Source organism: Pyrgilauda ruficollis, unplaced genomic scaffold (assembly GCF_017590135.1).
Source record: "Pyrgilauda ruficollis isolate IOZ18807 unplaced genomic scaffold, ASM1759013v1 scaffold40, whole genome shotgun sequence".
Classification (NCBI taxonomy): Eukaryota; Metazoa; Chordata; class Aves; order Passeriformes; family Passeridae; genus Pyrgilauda; species Pyrgilauda ruficollis.
The window spans coordinates 1,228,823-1,244,979 of record NW_024525490.1 but is presented as its reverse complement, the minus strand read 5'-3'; the positions used below and the strand labels follow the sequence as shown (position 1 = coordinate 1,244,979).

At 40.5% G+C, this 16,157-nt stretch overlaps 1 protein-coding gene across 7 annotated transcripts in view; it reads right to left on the bottom strand.

Moving 5' to 3' along the window:
* ARHGEF10 (Rho guanine nucleotide exchange factor 10) overlaps positions 1 to 15,262 on the bottom strand; it is a 110,368-nt gene extending 95,106 nt beyond the window's left edge. For 3 of the 7 annotated variants that reach the window (XM_041477411.1, XM_041477416.1, XM_041477415.1), the window contains exons 1-2: positions 15,142 to 15,262; positions 1,966 to 2,041 (exon numbers count right to left, since the gene is read on the bottom strand). In XM_041477411.1, the coding sequence (XP_041333345.1) occupies positions 1,966 to 2,002 (37 nt within the window). In that variant the 5' untranslated portion in view covers positions 2,003 to 2,041; positions 15,142 to 15,262. Of the gene's footprint in view, positions 1 to 1,965; positions 2,042 to 7,883; positions 7,921 to 14,409; positions 14,429 to 15,141 lie in introns of those variants that run through there. The other 4 variants (XM_041477413.1, XM_041477418.1, XM_041477417.1 and 1 more) reach the window with 4 other exon arrangements.
* Positions 15,263 to 16,157: the final 895 nt, after the last annotated feature.

Sequence of the window (16,157 nt, the reverse complement as noted above, 5' to 3'; positions counted from 1 at the left end):
ATCAATTGACATTGATGCAAGATTAGGTAGAACAGAATCTGAATTTATGTTAACTAAATCTAATCCCAGCCGCTTAAGAACTGACATGTCTGAAAATAAGGACATGATACACATAGTTCTAAATGTCACAAAAACCTTTGCCAAGAAAGAACTTGAATTCTGGAAGAGCACTGAACTGCGTCACCCTGAAATCTTGTCAGTATCCATCCCACAGCTGAAACGCTGCACAAAGTTGGAGCTGTTGCCGCAGTTATTGGCTGTCTTTGAAAAACGGCAGCCTCTGCTCAAGTGGAAATATTGATTCCTTCGGGATGGCTCTTCCCCTACAGTACTACACTGCTTTGGAGATGGATTATCCCATAGAGACAGTTTCACAGTAACTGTCACTAAACAAAACTGAGCTAAATTCAGGGTCCTGACCATATGGATTAGGACATGGACAGGAGAGGAATTGCTGCCAACAATAACCTCAGTGATATCTCAGAGCATAAATGAAACTGCCAATAATGTTGGCCAGAAATCTAACCCATTAAAAGCTGATTTCACAAGTTTCTGCTTCTTTCACATTCCAAACTCCCTAGGCAGTATCTAGTAAAAGACCTCTATCTGAGACAGTGCCTAGAGAGAAAGCAGCTCTGATCTAGAATGACAATTTCCAAATTCTAAAGTGTTACAGCTGAACAAAACTAAGATTAAATTTGCTTTTATACTCAAATGGCTTCATGTAAATTCTGTGTGAACATTAAGTGAAATGTCTTATAGGCAAAAACGTATATTATTTATATATATTAATATATACATCTATCAATATATATAATAAAGTGCAAGTCCATAAGTAATATTGTCCTATATAAGGAACAGATAATGTTTTACAGAAAAGTCACTATCTATACAAACTATAATAGCAACTTAACTGAAATAAAAGCAGCTTCAACAACAGATCTCCATAAATTTATGTTTTGGGATGACCAGAACAAGCACATAATATTTCTATGAAGTCTGTCAACATCCAGCTACCAAAAGCCAAATACTTACTCCTGTCAAGTATTAAAATATGTAGTAGCAAGCGCTACACAATTATGTGTTTACAGGAAATCAAACAGGATTAAAAAATCACCACATGCAATGTTCTCTTTGAGCATAAACATAAAAGGCAGTGAGACAGTGTCTTTGTCACTATGATATCTTATTAAAAATTCTTTGTTAGGATTTTTCCCCTCCTGAGGAGCTGAGGGCCCCAGGAAAGAAATGTAAACAATAACTGTCTGCTGCTGTGTAATGCAACAGGTGCATCTGTGATTGAGGCATGTTAGTTGTTTCTAATTAAGAGCCAATCACAGATGCAGATGCATCGGACTCTGAGAGTCACAAAATTTTGTTGTTTTATTCTATTCTTGTTCTTCTGGTCATTCTTTTCTCTCTGTTCTATTAGTATAGTTTTAATGTAGTATTTTAATATAATATATATCATAAGATAATAAATCAGCCTTCTGAGAAATGGAGTCAAGCCTCGTGTCTCCACACATGGAGTGTTCATCACAACATACCTTTGTGCCCTCATAAACCTGGGTTACACCAGAGGCTTTCCAGCTACCAGGATACAACAGGCAAGGGTCACTGAGTGTTAACCTCACATGAGCCCCTTAGTCCAGCATCCGTAATACTCTTCTGTGTCTGTGCTCTGACTACAAGGAGTTGCCATAGAAAACACATCTTTTCAGATTTAGACTGCGAAGACCAATTGCTCCAAGGTTTCTTCCCATCATGTTCTAACTACACCAGTGAGTGAAGTCCAAGAACAACAGAAGGTAGATGACAGGAGCTCATGTTTCAACAGAATACCACTGGGACCAAGCCTTAGGGTGATATGGGGAAAGGGAATGTTGCAGAGGTAAAATCACTGCTGGAAAGATAATCAAATTCTTACAGAAAAATTGGCTTTAAACTCCAAACTATTTCAATTACCTTCTGGTGGTGGTGGAGGGAAATCCTCTGTGTCCATTCTAGTATATCCACCGCGCCTTTAGCAGGCTGGAAAACTCTGCAAAAATGAAGGGAACATGTTTTGCAGATGAACACAATTTCCAAATATTGAGACACTCCTTTTCAATTTGGCCAAGCTCATACCTATTAGCTAATTCCATTATGGAAGAGAGGAAATTCGCCTGGCTTTGTGCTTCGATATGAATACAGCCCAAATTTTTCTGTACACAACCCTCAGTATTGGAGCCAATTCTTTTAATGATCTCAGTAAGCCAGCTGAAGAAAGATGAAGTTTTTAAACTATTTTGTACTCTGCAGTTCCCACTGTGACAATCACAAGGAGATTACTAAAATATGTTATTTCAACGTCCGTCTGGAGCATATATTCTATCTCAAAATATTCACGAAGGGGTGAAGGACAAAAATTCTAGGAAGCTTATGAGTTTTCATGATGCTTTTCTCTATTCAGCAATCAGAAGTAACAAGTTTTAACTACACACTTTGTACACTGTTTCTTTCCATTGTTTTTTTTTCTGCTAATCTTAAAAATTCTGCTTGAGTCCCTTTACTTCCACCTTTCCTAAGGAAAGTGAAGTACTAGTGGGTGAGTTCCTGAGGATCTTTTCTTTCAACTTCTTTTCTCAAATGCCATTGATCTCATGTTTTAAGGAAAAGAATAACTCTACAAAGCATTCACCTACTTTGGTACTGAATACTCAACTGAAGACAGCAAAGCCCAGAACCCATGAGAGACATCATCCCACCTTCCCCATAATGCTGCTTAATAGTGACATTCCAGTATCATCCTGAATGAAAACATATTGTACTAAGCAATGCACACACTCTGCCCCCAGCCCACTTTAACTCAAGAGACAGCATGTCAAAAAGACAGATTTCAAAACAGGGCTGAGGAGGAAAAGTAAGTTTCCAAAAGCTACAAAAGACAGTGGAAGAGCCAATGCTGAATTTTCTGTCCAACTCTTGAGTGGCCCATAGATGTTCATCTGAAGAAGTTATCTCTTCTACTGGCAACAGAACAGCTCAGGCCTTTGGAAAGTCTCCATAGCCCAAATATGAAAAGATTAAGTTCAAAGAGACCATGAAATTCAAGGTACAGTGGCAAAATATTAAACTAAATGGATCAGTATTCAAAAGTGAAATCAATTGCCACTTACAGAAAAAGTGGCAGTGAATAGAAAAAAGCTCCAAAAAAGGATCCAACCCTAGGAGGCACCATGCAATTTACCTCCCTAACATTAGGTTTGCAAGGGTGAATTATCAGGACAGGTGTGCCAGGAAGGATAATAACTCTGGTAGTGAAAGATCATAGTAAGATGAGACAATTCATAACAACTTCATTTAAGCATACAAAATTCCCTTTTAAACTGTCTTAAAGCTTTGGTAACTCTTAATCCAGTCCTAGACAAAATCACGTAGCTTCAGAGCCAAGGCTCAGAAAGGATTCACCCAACATCTGTCTATAACACAATAAATTCCATTATATGCTTTCACTATACAGTGTTCCTTCTAAAGCTTCTCCACAGTTTATATCTGCAGAGCCCCAAGGCGTGTTCCTGCTTACAGATGTCTGGAATGCATCCTGCCACACCAAAACTGTCAGCCAAGTGATAGTTATGGTTTGAAGAAATGGCTATTTTCCTGTGTATTTTTAAAGCTGCTCATGACTGGAGCATAGGTTTTCAAGCGTGACACATGTAATATCAAGCAAACCTCTGAAAGTGAGTCTCAGCACCTTTTCCAAATGCATCTTTAAGAGAGCAGCTAAAAGGCTTTCAGAATGATTTTTTTTTTAAATATATGACACAAGCTTTTAAGCATCTATCAAAGTTAACTTAAAACAATGATTTTTTAAAATCAATTCCTTCCTCACCAGCAAATATTAACAAGACACAGAGCTGAGCCATGGAGCTTGATTTCCATTTTGATCTAGCTCACAGTGACATGCTTCAAATTACACAAGAATTGTGTGAAAGAAGGACACAGACCCAGTGTTAGAGTCCTACCCACTGACCTGCTTGCTCCCATCTGAACAGTGCAGTTATTCACAAGAAGAAAGATACACTTTCTCACTTAAGAATGCTTCAGGAGTTGATTTATACATTACATTAACTCATTTTGAAGTTCCACATATTTTTTGCTACTTTTTAGATGCTGAGAAAAACCCTGCAGCAGGAAAGAGAGCTTGTGTATTACAGATTGCATTAATACCCTCCAAAAAGAAAATAATTGCCATATTATGTAGCAGACAGTACGTTTATGAACAATCTCTAATAGCATCATATTTCAAAGAGAAGTTTTTCACTCTTCTTTTGAGAGGCAGGGGAACTAACTCAAAGATATTTAAATCAATATTAAGGCAGATGATTTAATTTGACTAGCAGCATATGGTACATTTGCATTTGCAGTTCAAGTGACGTTCTCATTGATTCTCCTGCTAACAGAGTTACACAGCACAGCTTACAGGTGCATTTAGACAATAATCATGAAAATCGTGAAAGCTCAGATTAAGCTGAAAGGGACTCCTGAATGTTCTCTCATACACCCAAGATAGGTGTTTTCAAAATTAGGTTACTCAGGGTCTTTGTCCCCACAAGTTATGAAATCCCCTGAAGGTGGAGGTTTTTCCACCCCCCAGAGCATCCTGCTCCTGAGCTTAACCAGAAAGCCCAGCAAGAGTTTTTCCTGTAAGCCCAACTGGAGCTGGGCTGCAGCAGCTTGCAGCCATTGCCTCTCATTCTCCTGCTGTGCACCCCTGAACAAAGCCTTGCTCCACCTTCTTTCCAACACTGCCTTGGGAAGTAGAAGACTGCAATTCAATCCCCCTCACTCCTTTCTTCTCAAAATGACACAAAACCAGTTCCTTCAGCCTCTCCTGACCTCTTCCCACCCCCAACCATAGCACTGGCCTTTACTGGACTTGCTCCAGTTTGCCAGTCCCTCACTTGTACTGGGGCCTCACAATGAACACTGAATTCCAGATGCAGCATTGAGACCAAGGAGTAGATGTTACTTGGTTTAACATAAAATTATATTTAAAAAGTTAACAGCTTTTAAGACACAGAATATTAAGATTTTGTTCCAAAGGTATTTTAAAAAATTCAAAAAGAAAAAAACCCTTATTAAACATGAAACACATGTGCTATTATATTCATGTGTATTTCATCATAAAATTATGAATATGAATAACTGAACAATTGCCCTGACTTAGTCAAAATTTCATAGAGGTTACAAAAATATGGAGCTCTTTTTCCCTATGTAACATTGTGTTCTCAAACACAGTATAACCTCTGTTTAATGACTCAAAGTTCACCCTTCCAGACTCCACAGCAATCACAGGAACAAAGGGACAGAAAGAAGCTCTCAGAGTTACTTTATTCCCACTGGCATCCAGATGTGAAAGGAATTCACCTGACTTGGTGCTCATCACCTTCTTTGCTTCCGATGCGGGTAGAGATAGTGACTGCTGTGGGCCACAGAAGTGGTCTACAGATTGTCTCCTTTCCCCTCCTCCCCCATATTTCCCCTGGGTGCCCCACATACAGCAGATGCAAGGGGTGAGACCAAGATGCACCGGGGCACTTTGATAAAAGGCAGCTGACCCACTCTGGTCTAAACACTGGCCCTCCCTTCCAATGTCTACTTCCTGATGTTTTCATCCAGTCCTTTCCTGCCAAACTGTGAGGAGGAACGGGCAATTCTTGCTCATATTTAAAGACAATTTTCTGATTTTTTTACCTACCCACTTATAGCTGAACCAATCTATCTAGGCAAACCCCAGCTACTCCAACCCTAAGAGACTACTGTTAAAAATAAACCCTACTTGTAGCACAATAGCATGCTTTTATTACAGATGTTTAGCTAGTAACTTCCTAAGTTTGACACCAAAAATAATCATACTAAATGCATACATTTTAAAAGAAAAAAAACTGCAACAGGTCCCTTATTGTACTGCAATATATTCAGCTCCTGACCAAGTCTGCAATGTTTTCTAAGTTTTAAGTTGACATTTAACGAAAAAAGAAAAGGAATTACAATACCACATTAAAATCAGAGATTCATGGGCAATGTTTCTAATGCAGAGAAGTCCCCCACAGTTAAAGCAGTCAGATCTCCAATGGCACTCACATTAGAAACCAAAATCATCCAAGTGTGAAATAGTCCCTAAGGACAGCTCCCAACACTTCAAATTTTCCATCAACTACACTCATCTTTGACCACGAAAGCCAGTACTGAAGGAAGTGAGAGTCTGTGATGTTCCACAGCAGACCTCACAACCTCTAAGTGCTAATACCTGCAAAATCTGTGATACTGAAATTCTGATTCCACAGCAAAGGTCAGTTTCAGCAAATGAAACAAAGGCAAAGACACCTTTATATTTATCCAAAGACTATAGAAGAATGTGAACATTCCTCTTTGAGACTCAGTTTTCCTTTCTCCTAACCTCTGGTAAATCCTTTTGCCTGCAGACTGGCTTCTCAGCTGTGTCTGCATATCTGATTTTGTTCAATGATTTCCTGTAATTGTGGGACAAACAACAGACTATCAGTTCTCAGCTAAAGGATTACAAATACTGATCAACATCTGCATTTCCACTTCAACAAAACTATTTTCCAACAGTCACTACTTGTGCAGAAGTCAGAATGTAACAAAAATGGGACCGGCACAAGCTCTGCCCAAACCACAAGGCAGTGCAGCATTCAGAGCTGGGGGCACAGCACTTATGTGCTGAGCTCCCAAAGGGCACTCTTTGCTGCCAAACTTTCTCAGCTCTATCACCCTAAGAACTGTAATGGTGACTCACACACCTCTTATGGGTGTGTGCACTGTAACTGCAGCAACATCAGGATTCTTCATTCTTAACACTGCAGAGAGAATGAACATTTTATAATAAGAAACAGAAGCTGAATCAAGGAAACTGACTGCCAAGAAACTGTGACTTATATCTGAGAAAGCCAGGAAGTCTAAAAATTAAGCTAAAAAACAACACCAAAACAAGAAAACTTGAGAAGGTAAAGCCCCTGAATGTCTAAAATCCCTTTCTGTCCACATCACTTAGTGAATATTGCTGTATAATGCCCAGTTGAGTCTTCTTCCACCCAGAACTACAGAACTTCTACTAGGAATTAAATCTCACTGAAATTTGATAGGAAGACTCTTCCAGCAATGCAGAGAAATTGCAACATAGAAGAAGGCAGAAGGTAGAAAGTTAATTTCCTATTTCTTTTCCTCCTGTAGCTCAAGAAGGCTCTTACAGACAGAAGAAATAAAAACTGGTTTACAGTTTGTTCTCCATACAAGTTATTCCTAAGAAACGTACACAGTAAATTTTTAAGAGGTGTCTACAGTGAGTACGAACAAAGCAGCAATTTATATTATGGCAGCTTCCCATCCCACGCTGTAAGCCATTAAAGAAGTCTGTATCAAAACCGGATCATTACTTCTTTTAATGTATATTCAGTTTTATTAATGGTTAAGAGTCCTGTTCTAAACAGATTTTATTATTAAATTTAGCAAAGAAAATTACTGAAATCACAAGCAATGGAATAAAAAAGGAAGCACATAGGTTCAGGTAGAAAATTAACAGGAAGCCCAGTTCCTGACTCAGTTAAAGTTGCGTGACATTCTATTTCTTGCAGCAATTCAAACAAGGCCAGATCTGCAGAGAAGCACGTTTTTCAGAATAAACAGAGAATCCACTTCAACAAAAGCCACTTTGCTTCTTTTTCTGCTCCCCTTTCTCACACCAAACAGTATGCTGCTCAAGGCCAGAGAAAATACAGCAACAGCACGCCCTGAAAAAGAAGCAATCTACAGAGACACTGCAAAAACATGGCTGAAGATTAGTTTTCTAACCTTTCTTTTTAAAGGGTATTACTTACAACATTTCTTCTCCTAGATTCCCGCTCAGTACACCACCTAGAAGAAGGGAAAATAGGAGGGAAACAAAAATTGCATTTGTAGATTTGTCCAAAGGACCCTGATCACAGTGAAATCAGCACTGTTAAATTTTTACTATTTATGTTCTTCCCCTCTACAGATTATTATTGCAAGGCATATTACAGAATCACTGCTTGATAGATTCATTTAGGTTGGCAGAAGGTCATTTAGTCCAACCTGCTGCTCCAAGCTAGGTCCACTACCAAGTGAGACCAGGCTGCTTTATCTACTGAGATACTCTCAGTAGATAAATATCTCTGAAAACAGACTGCATGATCACATCAGACATCCTGCCACCTTGTTTTGCTGTCCTAGAAAAACCATTGTCCTTACATCTAGCTAGAACTACTCTTACTTCAGTTATGACCATAGCCTGTGGTCCTGCCCCCTCCCTCATAGTCTGCCAGCTGGTGGGAGCACACTGCCAGGCCCCCACAAAGCTTCTTTCTCCTCCAGGGCACTGCTGCCACTCCCTGACATTGTAGCAGCCTTGTGCTGCACTTGCTCGGTTTTATCCACATCTCTCTTGTACTGGGGTGAGGTGTGGACACAAAACTGGATGCAAGTGTGCATACTGCAAGTGTGGTCTGACAAGTGCTGAGTGAGAGGAACCTTCCCCTCCAAGGAGACATTCCTTCCCAGGTGCGTAACCTTACCCTCCTCATTGCTGAATTCCACAGAGCTCTTGCCAGCCAGCTCCTCCCATCCACCCAAGTCCTTCTGAATGACAGCCTGAATCTCAAGCACATCCACCGGCCACCCCTTTCCCACACTTTGGTGTCACTTGCAATCTCCACGAGCAAGGGCTGGTGGACTTCCACTTCATGCATAACATTAAAATGGACACATTCTATGGTGGACAGCTGGGGCTCTCCACTGGTTACCAGCCTCAAGTTACAGCCAACCAGCCACCTCCCAAAACCAACCTCCAAATTCCACCAGTCTTCCATCCATCAAGCAGCACACCCACCTAGATCACAATCACATTCTGCAAAAGACCTTGCTGAATCCAACACAAGCATACGGTTTTATCAAGCTCAGTAGCAATATATTTACTTTACAAAGAGAGAACCCATGACTTACAAATGTTTGAGGACTGAGAGAAATGTGCATAAAAAGGGAAAGGAAGAGGTTTCCAAACATGCACTTAGGACACCTAACTTTTTAGTGAATGAACCTTGCTCCTGTCTTTTGTCCTGGCAACTATTTGAATACCCAAAGTAAGAAGATGGGCATCACCCCAGAATTTGCAGACCATCCTGGAGGTCAAGAGTACTGTAACAAATAGCAAGCCTCTGAAGAATCAAAAGGGAACACTGGCATCATATGCTTTAAGTCAAGAATGATCTGTTTTTCTTCTGTGCCACACAAACTAGAAAACTGCATCACTGGGTCAAGACAAAGATCCTTCATGTCCCACACACAAGCAAAATAAAAACATAATAATATTAAGAGCATTTTTCTTAATTAGTGCTATAATTTGACAGCAGTCAAGTATCTTCATCTGGAAAAGCAATCATATTTCTGCGATTTCCCTTTTTAAATTTAATTCAGATTAGTACCTTTCAATGCTGGATATGAAGAACTACCTTAATTAGTAATATTCTCATCAAGGTTTATATTTTTTAATTAGAGAAGATCCTCATATGCTGCAGCAGACTTCAATTGTGATGTAAACCTATACAGGGTTTAGCTGCATGCATATTATTATAATACCTCTGTAATTAGAATTATTATGAAGAGAGTTTAGAAAGGCTTTTTATTAAAAATGCACCAAAATATCATTTAGTACAGTAATCCTGATCAGCCTTACATGTAAAAGACAGTAATTTTGTCACAGGGAGGGTTTCATTCTGCAGCAAATCAAGGTCTTAACAGGAAAAAAAAAAAGCCACGGAAATGTTATTTATGGATACAGTCAATAAAGCATTTTTTCCCCTCCAAGTGTACATTAGTCAGACATTCATTACAAAACCAGAATGTCTTGTTTCAATATGCACTAAATCCGTGCATCCTGGTTTCACGTGGCATAGGTTGTCTTGCAAGATATTGATGACAACTGATGAAAATTTCCACCAGAAACTGTTTCCAGCGATGTAAGTGAAATGAACATTCAGTTACTACTGCTGCTTACACAGCAGGTCCTGACAGAGACACTGTACCTAAACATTTTCAGCTCTTTGGGTACTAGTATCCTTGGAAAAGTAACCATGCTGTCTCTCATCAAGGACAACTCATTCTATCTGATCATTAGAAAATCATCCAGTTGAACAAATGTGTTTCATCTGATGAATAAAGTTATTAAGAATATAAATAGAGTCTTATTACTAAGTTTCAAGAATATATGGAGTAAAATATGGAAATACAATTCTAATAAGAAAGTTTAAATGTATGCTCTAGAAAAATAACACCACTTTCATTCATTTTCTAACACAAAAATTTTATTCAAATAAATCAGAAATCAGGTAATGCAGCTGTTAAATCATTAATGATAGGAAGAAATAAAAATAGTAATAGCATCTGCAAAGAACAGCCCTTGTCTTCAAAAAATGTATAACGGAAGCTAGATTCCCACAGAAGTGTAAGTCCTGCATCTAGTCCAAACATCAGCAGTCTTCACTCTTTCCTTGATTTGAAAATTATCTAGTAGATATCTTTCCTCTCAACCTCCTACAATCTGAAAGTTTTTAAAACTCAAATTAATCAATCCATGGTTTGCAACAATATTGAATATCAAGCATGCAATTCTAAAAAGACACTGAAGATGAGACTGAGAATGCTTTAGAAAAGTGAAAAATATAAAAAAAAAGAGACATAAGCTCAAAACTCACTGTGATCCTACCAGGAAATCTAAATATTGCCATCTACTTCTCAGTATGTTACTAGCCCATTTTACAGATGAGGAAATAATGTTTACCCTCTTTCTTGGAAGTTTTTGAGATGCACAGTCTGTATCTCTAAGGAAAAAAAATTCATACAATTTCTGTAATTTTTTTAAACACATTTCAAGAAACAAAGGATTACAGAAGAGAAACAAGAGTGAGTGTTTGACCTTGAACTTGGATCCTAACAGTTCACATTCATGGTTCAGTCCCAAGTAACAAGTATTGTACAGTACAGTAAGTCACTGAAACAGATTTTCCCAAGATAATGCCCCTATTCAGCAGCACATAAGTAGAACAATTTATTTTGCTCTGCTTAACTGCTTCACCCACGCATTTGACATTAAGCTTCAGGCTTCCTGACTGAGCAGTGAACATGTAGGACATAATCAATGTTGTGCAGTTATGCATCACTTCCCACAGTCTTGCTGATTCAGGCATTTCAGAATAAACATGAATCAAGTTTTTGATCTAAAAACACAAGTTAGAAAACATATTTTTCAACTATTGTTTAGAATTAGTTGTCATCATTCCCTTAAAAACAAGTTCTACTTTTACATATTCCTGGTTTCTAAATAACCTGCATTATTTTGGTGCAAGTAAAACTCAAGATTCTTTACAATAAGAAAATGTCCAACAGATGAAAATCTCAAAAGATGCTAATAATAATGCAGCATTTTCTTCCATAGATATGTGACAGAACTTGAGTCACGATATTCTGCTCTGCAAACCACACACACACACGTACAGTGACATTACTGACAAAGATTTGCAAACAAAAATAACATTAAGACATAGTTGTATAGGTCCACAATGAGAATTCTGGCTTACCTTGCTCATGTACCTCCCACCTCCCTCTAATAAAGAGATTCTCTTTGTCATGATACTCCCCAAGTCTCCCCTAAGTAATTCTCAGGCTTCAGTTTATGAACCAATCTGAAAATTTCCAAGCATCCAGGTTTACAGTTTTTCTACTCACTAAACTACTTCTAGATTCAGAAATGAATTTACCAATATTAATTTTCCACTAACAGATGTAATAACAAGAATGATGTTGCATTAAAAGGAATGGGAGTGAGGGAAAAGTATCAGTAATAAATGCTGATTTTAACAAAATATGATCTTACATATGAAAAATGCCTCCCTCACATGTTGTCAAATACACAAAAAAAGAAAGATTAATTCATACCACTACCAATGAAACCTCATTTATACTTTCATTTTAACATACAAAATGTTAAAGTAAGAGCAATTGCATTCACAGCGTTGAACACCGTAACTCCAAAGGAAGTTTCTCTAAGGTACAACTGCTGCAATAGATATTCCACAAGGTGCATCCAAGGATAGTCCAGAAATGCACTTACAGCTCAAAAAACCATCAGGGAGCTGAACTTACAGAAAGGTAGTTTAAAAAATACCTTTTAGAGACCATACAACAACCCCATGGGATCCCTTCTTACATTCTAAAGTAAAACTGTAAAATGGAAATATATAAAGAAAAAAGTGAAATAGAAGTCACTGTAGAAAAGCAGAAACAAAATTATTGTCCTATATACTGCCCCCCGCCTTTAAAATGTAAATTAAAGAAAATAAGTACCTCACATAGCTCATTTCTCCATCACGTACAAAATTGAGAACAGTGTACTACAGATGCACAAATAAACTGACACAACATATAAAGCTCAGTCTGAAAGTCTGAATCAAAACTGGTCCTCCTCCTTCTGGACTGCAGCTTTTGCTTCCTGACTGCTTCAGAAATAGACTGAAGTTTATAAATTTTCTACATCAGATGCTAAAAATAATTTCTAATTCATATAGAAGCAGTTAATAGACTTCCTGTTTAACAAATAAGCAATGTACTATTCCCAATTGCATTAAATTCCGTTAACAATTATGAAGTTTAACAATAGCCTTTCAGGTTTGTTGTCTTCCTTCAAATATATAAACTATGCAGTGATTCCTAAACAGCTCAGAATCAACTGAAGAACTCCTCTGTTGTTGAGATTTCTTCAGAGAATTATAGAATGGTTTGGGTTGAAAGGGACCTTAAAAATCATCCAGGTTCCAACCCCATTGCCCTGCATGAGGCAGGGACATTTTCCATGAGGCCAGGTTGCTCAGAGCCCCATCCAGCCCAGCCTGGCAAGATGAAGTTTGTTTTACAGTATTCCAGTATGGGAAAGGATTTTTGCTGTCCACTGATGAGTGAAATCATAGCCTATCTGCTAAGCATTAGCACAGCTCAGGGTCAAAGAGAGCTCCTCAGCATGGAGGGAAGGAGGCAAGCCCCTTTTCAGTACTGTAGTGTGCTCATAACTGTCCCGTCAGAGCCAATAGCACAAGACTCGCACATTTGGCTCCCACATCTCAGAGCTGCAATGCCAGATTGCACACACCCATCACACAGCACTGGGACTCCTCTCCAAATCCTGTGGCATACCAGTTCCTGAAGACCAACCCACAGGATGCTGCCAGGTCCTGACATTCAGCAGGAGATGATGGACAGCACATTGCTCAAGCGTCAGTCTGCTTCCATGGTCCTTTCTCCTACAACTTCCATCTGTGGGTATCAGCCTCAGAAGCCCCACACACTGGAAACCCAGTACCAACACAAGACACCTGCCATCACTCACACAGTGTCACATCTCATGTACAATGCCACAGGTAATCTAAGGAGTCCATGGAATATATACATGAAATCTCACTGTAAAGCTTCTAGAAATATCAGATTTCAAGGTAGTACCTAAAGAACTACTGTTCATAACCAGATAAACACATGTAACTAGTTCATGGAATACTAAGCCTGAGGGTGAGAAGGAGAAAAAAAAAAGACAAGATGGATTAAACAAAGCAAGCCAGACAGATTATCAAGATCAAACAGATCACCCAAGTGAAAAGAATGAAGGGTGCACTGAAGAAAACAGCTGAACAGCCAGAACCTCTGCCTGAATAATGGGCTTGAAGTTGTAGGCACCAAACATGTCCACACATTCAGGCAATAAACCTGTGTCCCCTGAGTGCCAGCAGAAAATTTTAAAAAGTTATACTTCATTTCTGCTACAGAACAGATTGCTCACTGGGGTTCACCAAGCAGAGTGAAGGCTTTAGGAAAAAAGTATTCTATTTACAGTAAAAATAGCCACAAATTAACAGGTGTTGGTAGAATGTCACTGTATTTATTTAGCATGAAACAGCTTTTAAGCAATAACTTTTATTTCCTGACTCATGAAAAAAGACCACAACCCTACACCTTTTCATGCTAACAGTTAAACTGCAAGACTGAAACAAAAAGATGCTTTTTACATTTCAATTAAACAACTTAAAACCTGCTAGTTCAAGGTAAAAGCCGTGATCTTAGGATCTTTGGGAAAGAAAGGAAAAAAAAAAAAAAAAAGAAGGAATGATTGAAGGATTGAAGAAATGTGTAAATGAGAGATGACAGAATTTAGGATGGATAAAATTGTTTTGGCCAAAAATACAAGCAACGCCTAAAAATCTTTAAAATACCCCTTTGCTGTAGTCAAATTATTAGCAGCTGCCTTTCCAAGCACTTGGTACTGCCTCCTGACACAGCTTGCTCACTCACCCGTCCAGTGCATGACTGGGCAATCTTTTAAAGCTCTTCTTACTTCACTCGGTAAGCGCAGGGCATCTTGCAAAAGCAACTGCATGGTCTGGGATCACCACAAACAACTATGTAACTTCTTCAATAGTTGCACCGTTTATTACAAATAAACCAAATTTAAAAATACATAAAAGGACAGCGTTATTGTGAATAAGTATTTTTGCCCTCTGTCAAGATAACTAATTTAATTGCAGATGCCAACTAGAAAACTGGTCGACACCAGCGTTGAAGAACGGGGAAGGAAAGGAACTCCAGCTCCCACGGGAGCTCTATTTTCCATAGCCGTGTCCGTGGCTGATGGAGAGGGGAGGGAAGCTGGAGCAGGCGGCTCCCCACACCGCGGAACACGCAGCAGCGCACACAGCGAGAAACCCCCCGCGAAAACCTCGCGGAAGAAACTTCACCACAGTTCAGCAGCGAGAAGTTTGGTCAAGGCGTTTTACGGACCCCTCGCATCCTCGCTTCAGTGACCCACCTCGCACGGGCAAAGCCTATTCAATGACAATCTCACAGCACGCGTCTGCCCTCCTGCCCCGCGGCGGTGTCAGCGGCTGCCGCCCGGGCCCCGCAGCCCCAGCGAGGCAGCCCTCGCCCCCGAAGGGCGTCTCCGCACCAAACATCGAGCCCACCCTCCGAGGACCAAACTTTCCGTGACAACACCGGAGCAAGACCCCGGCTGAAGCGAGCACCCACCTCCTCCGCCGCGGCCGGAGGCGCCGCCAAACGCTCCGAGGCGGCCGCCGCCCGACCCGGCCCGGCACGGCCCGCTCCGCCGGGGCCCCGGCGGCTGCCCCGCTGCCCGGACACGTCACTCGGCCGCCGCGGAGCCGCTGCCGTCAGCGCCTGCCCGGGGCCGCCGCTGCCGGCGCCCGGCCCCGCGAGGCCCGGTTGGATTCCAGTTGGCCCCGCCGGTCGGGCGGGCCGGGCCGGGGCGGGCACCTCGTGTCCCCGGAGCCCGCCGCATTCCTGCCGCCGCAGGAACGTGACACGCCCCGGGGCGGGAGCACATCCCGCCGCTCGACCCGAGGCCCTGCTGGCGGGGGACAGCCCCGCGAGGCGTCGGTGCACGGGCGGAGACCGGGAGGGCAGCCGGGCACGGGCTGGACAGTTCGGCACACTCAGCCTCATGCCCACGAACAGCCCCTGAACACGCCAGGGTACAAACTGGGCCACGGCGCTACTTTGGATTTTAATCTCATTTATAACTTGGAATCCCGTAATAGTTTTCAAATTGAATGGTATCTAGAGACACTGGCACCTCATGCCGAATTTTTTTCCTTTTTGCATCTTTCTTGTGTGGCAGTCCTCACAGGGAGCATCTCTGCAGACCAGCACTGACCAAGCCAACCACACAGCCACACAAAGCCCGTGCCACTCAGGCACAGAATGCTTGTCCTGAGAGTAACACCAACCACTTGTACACTCAGGACTGACCATGCCACGTAGTTAAAATATAGAAAACCTTTACAAGATGCAATCATTTTGCAAATGTGTACCTTACAAATATATCCATGTACACATCTGTCACACTTCAATAAAAATAAATGCTCTTAAGTATATTATAAATTCTTAAATAAATTATAAGTCATTACAATAGTAATTGTAGTTGTTAAGTATTATCTGTAATCTTTGGATCACTTTTAAGAATAAAATCTTCGAGCTGAATGCTGATCAAAGATCCATGTGTCATCCAGCAGTGATCCCCCACC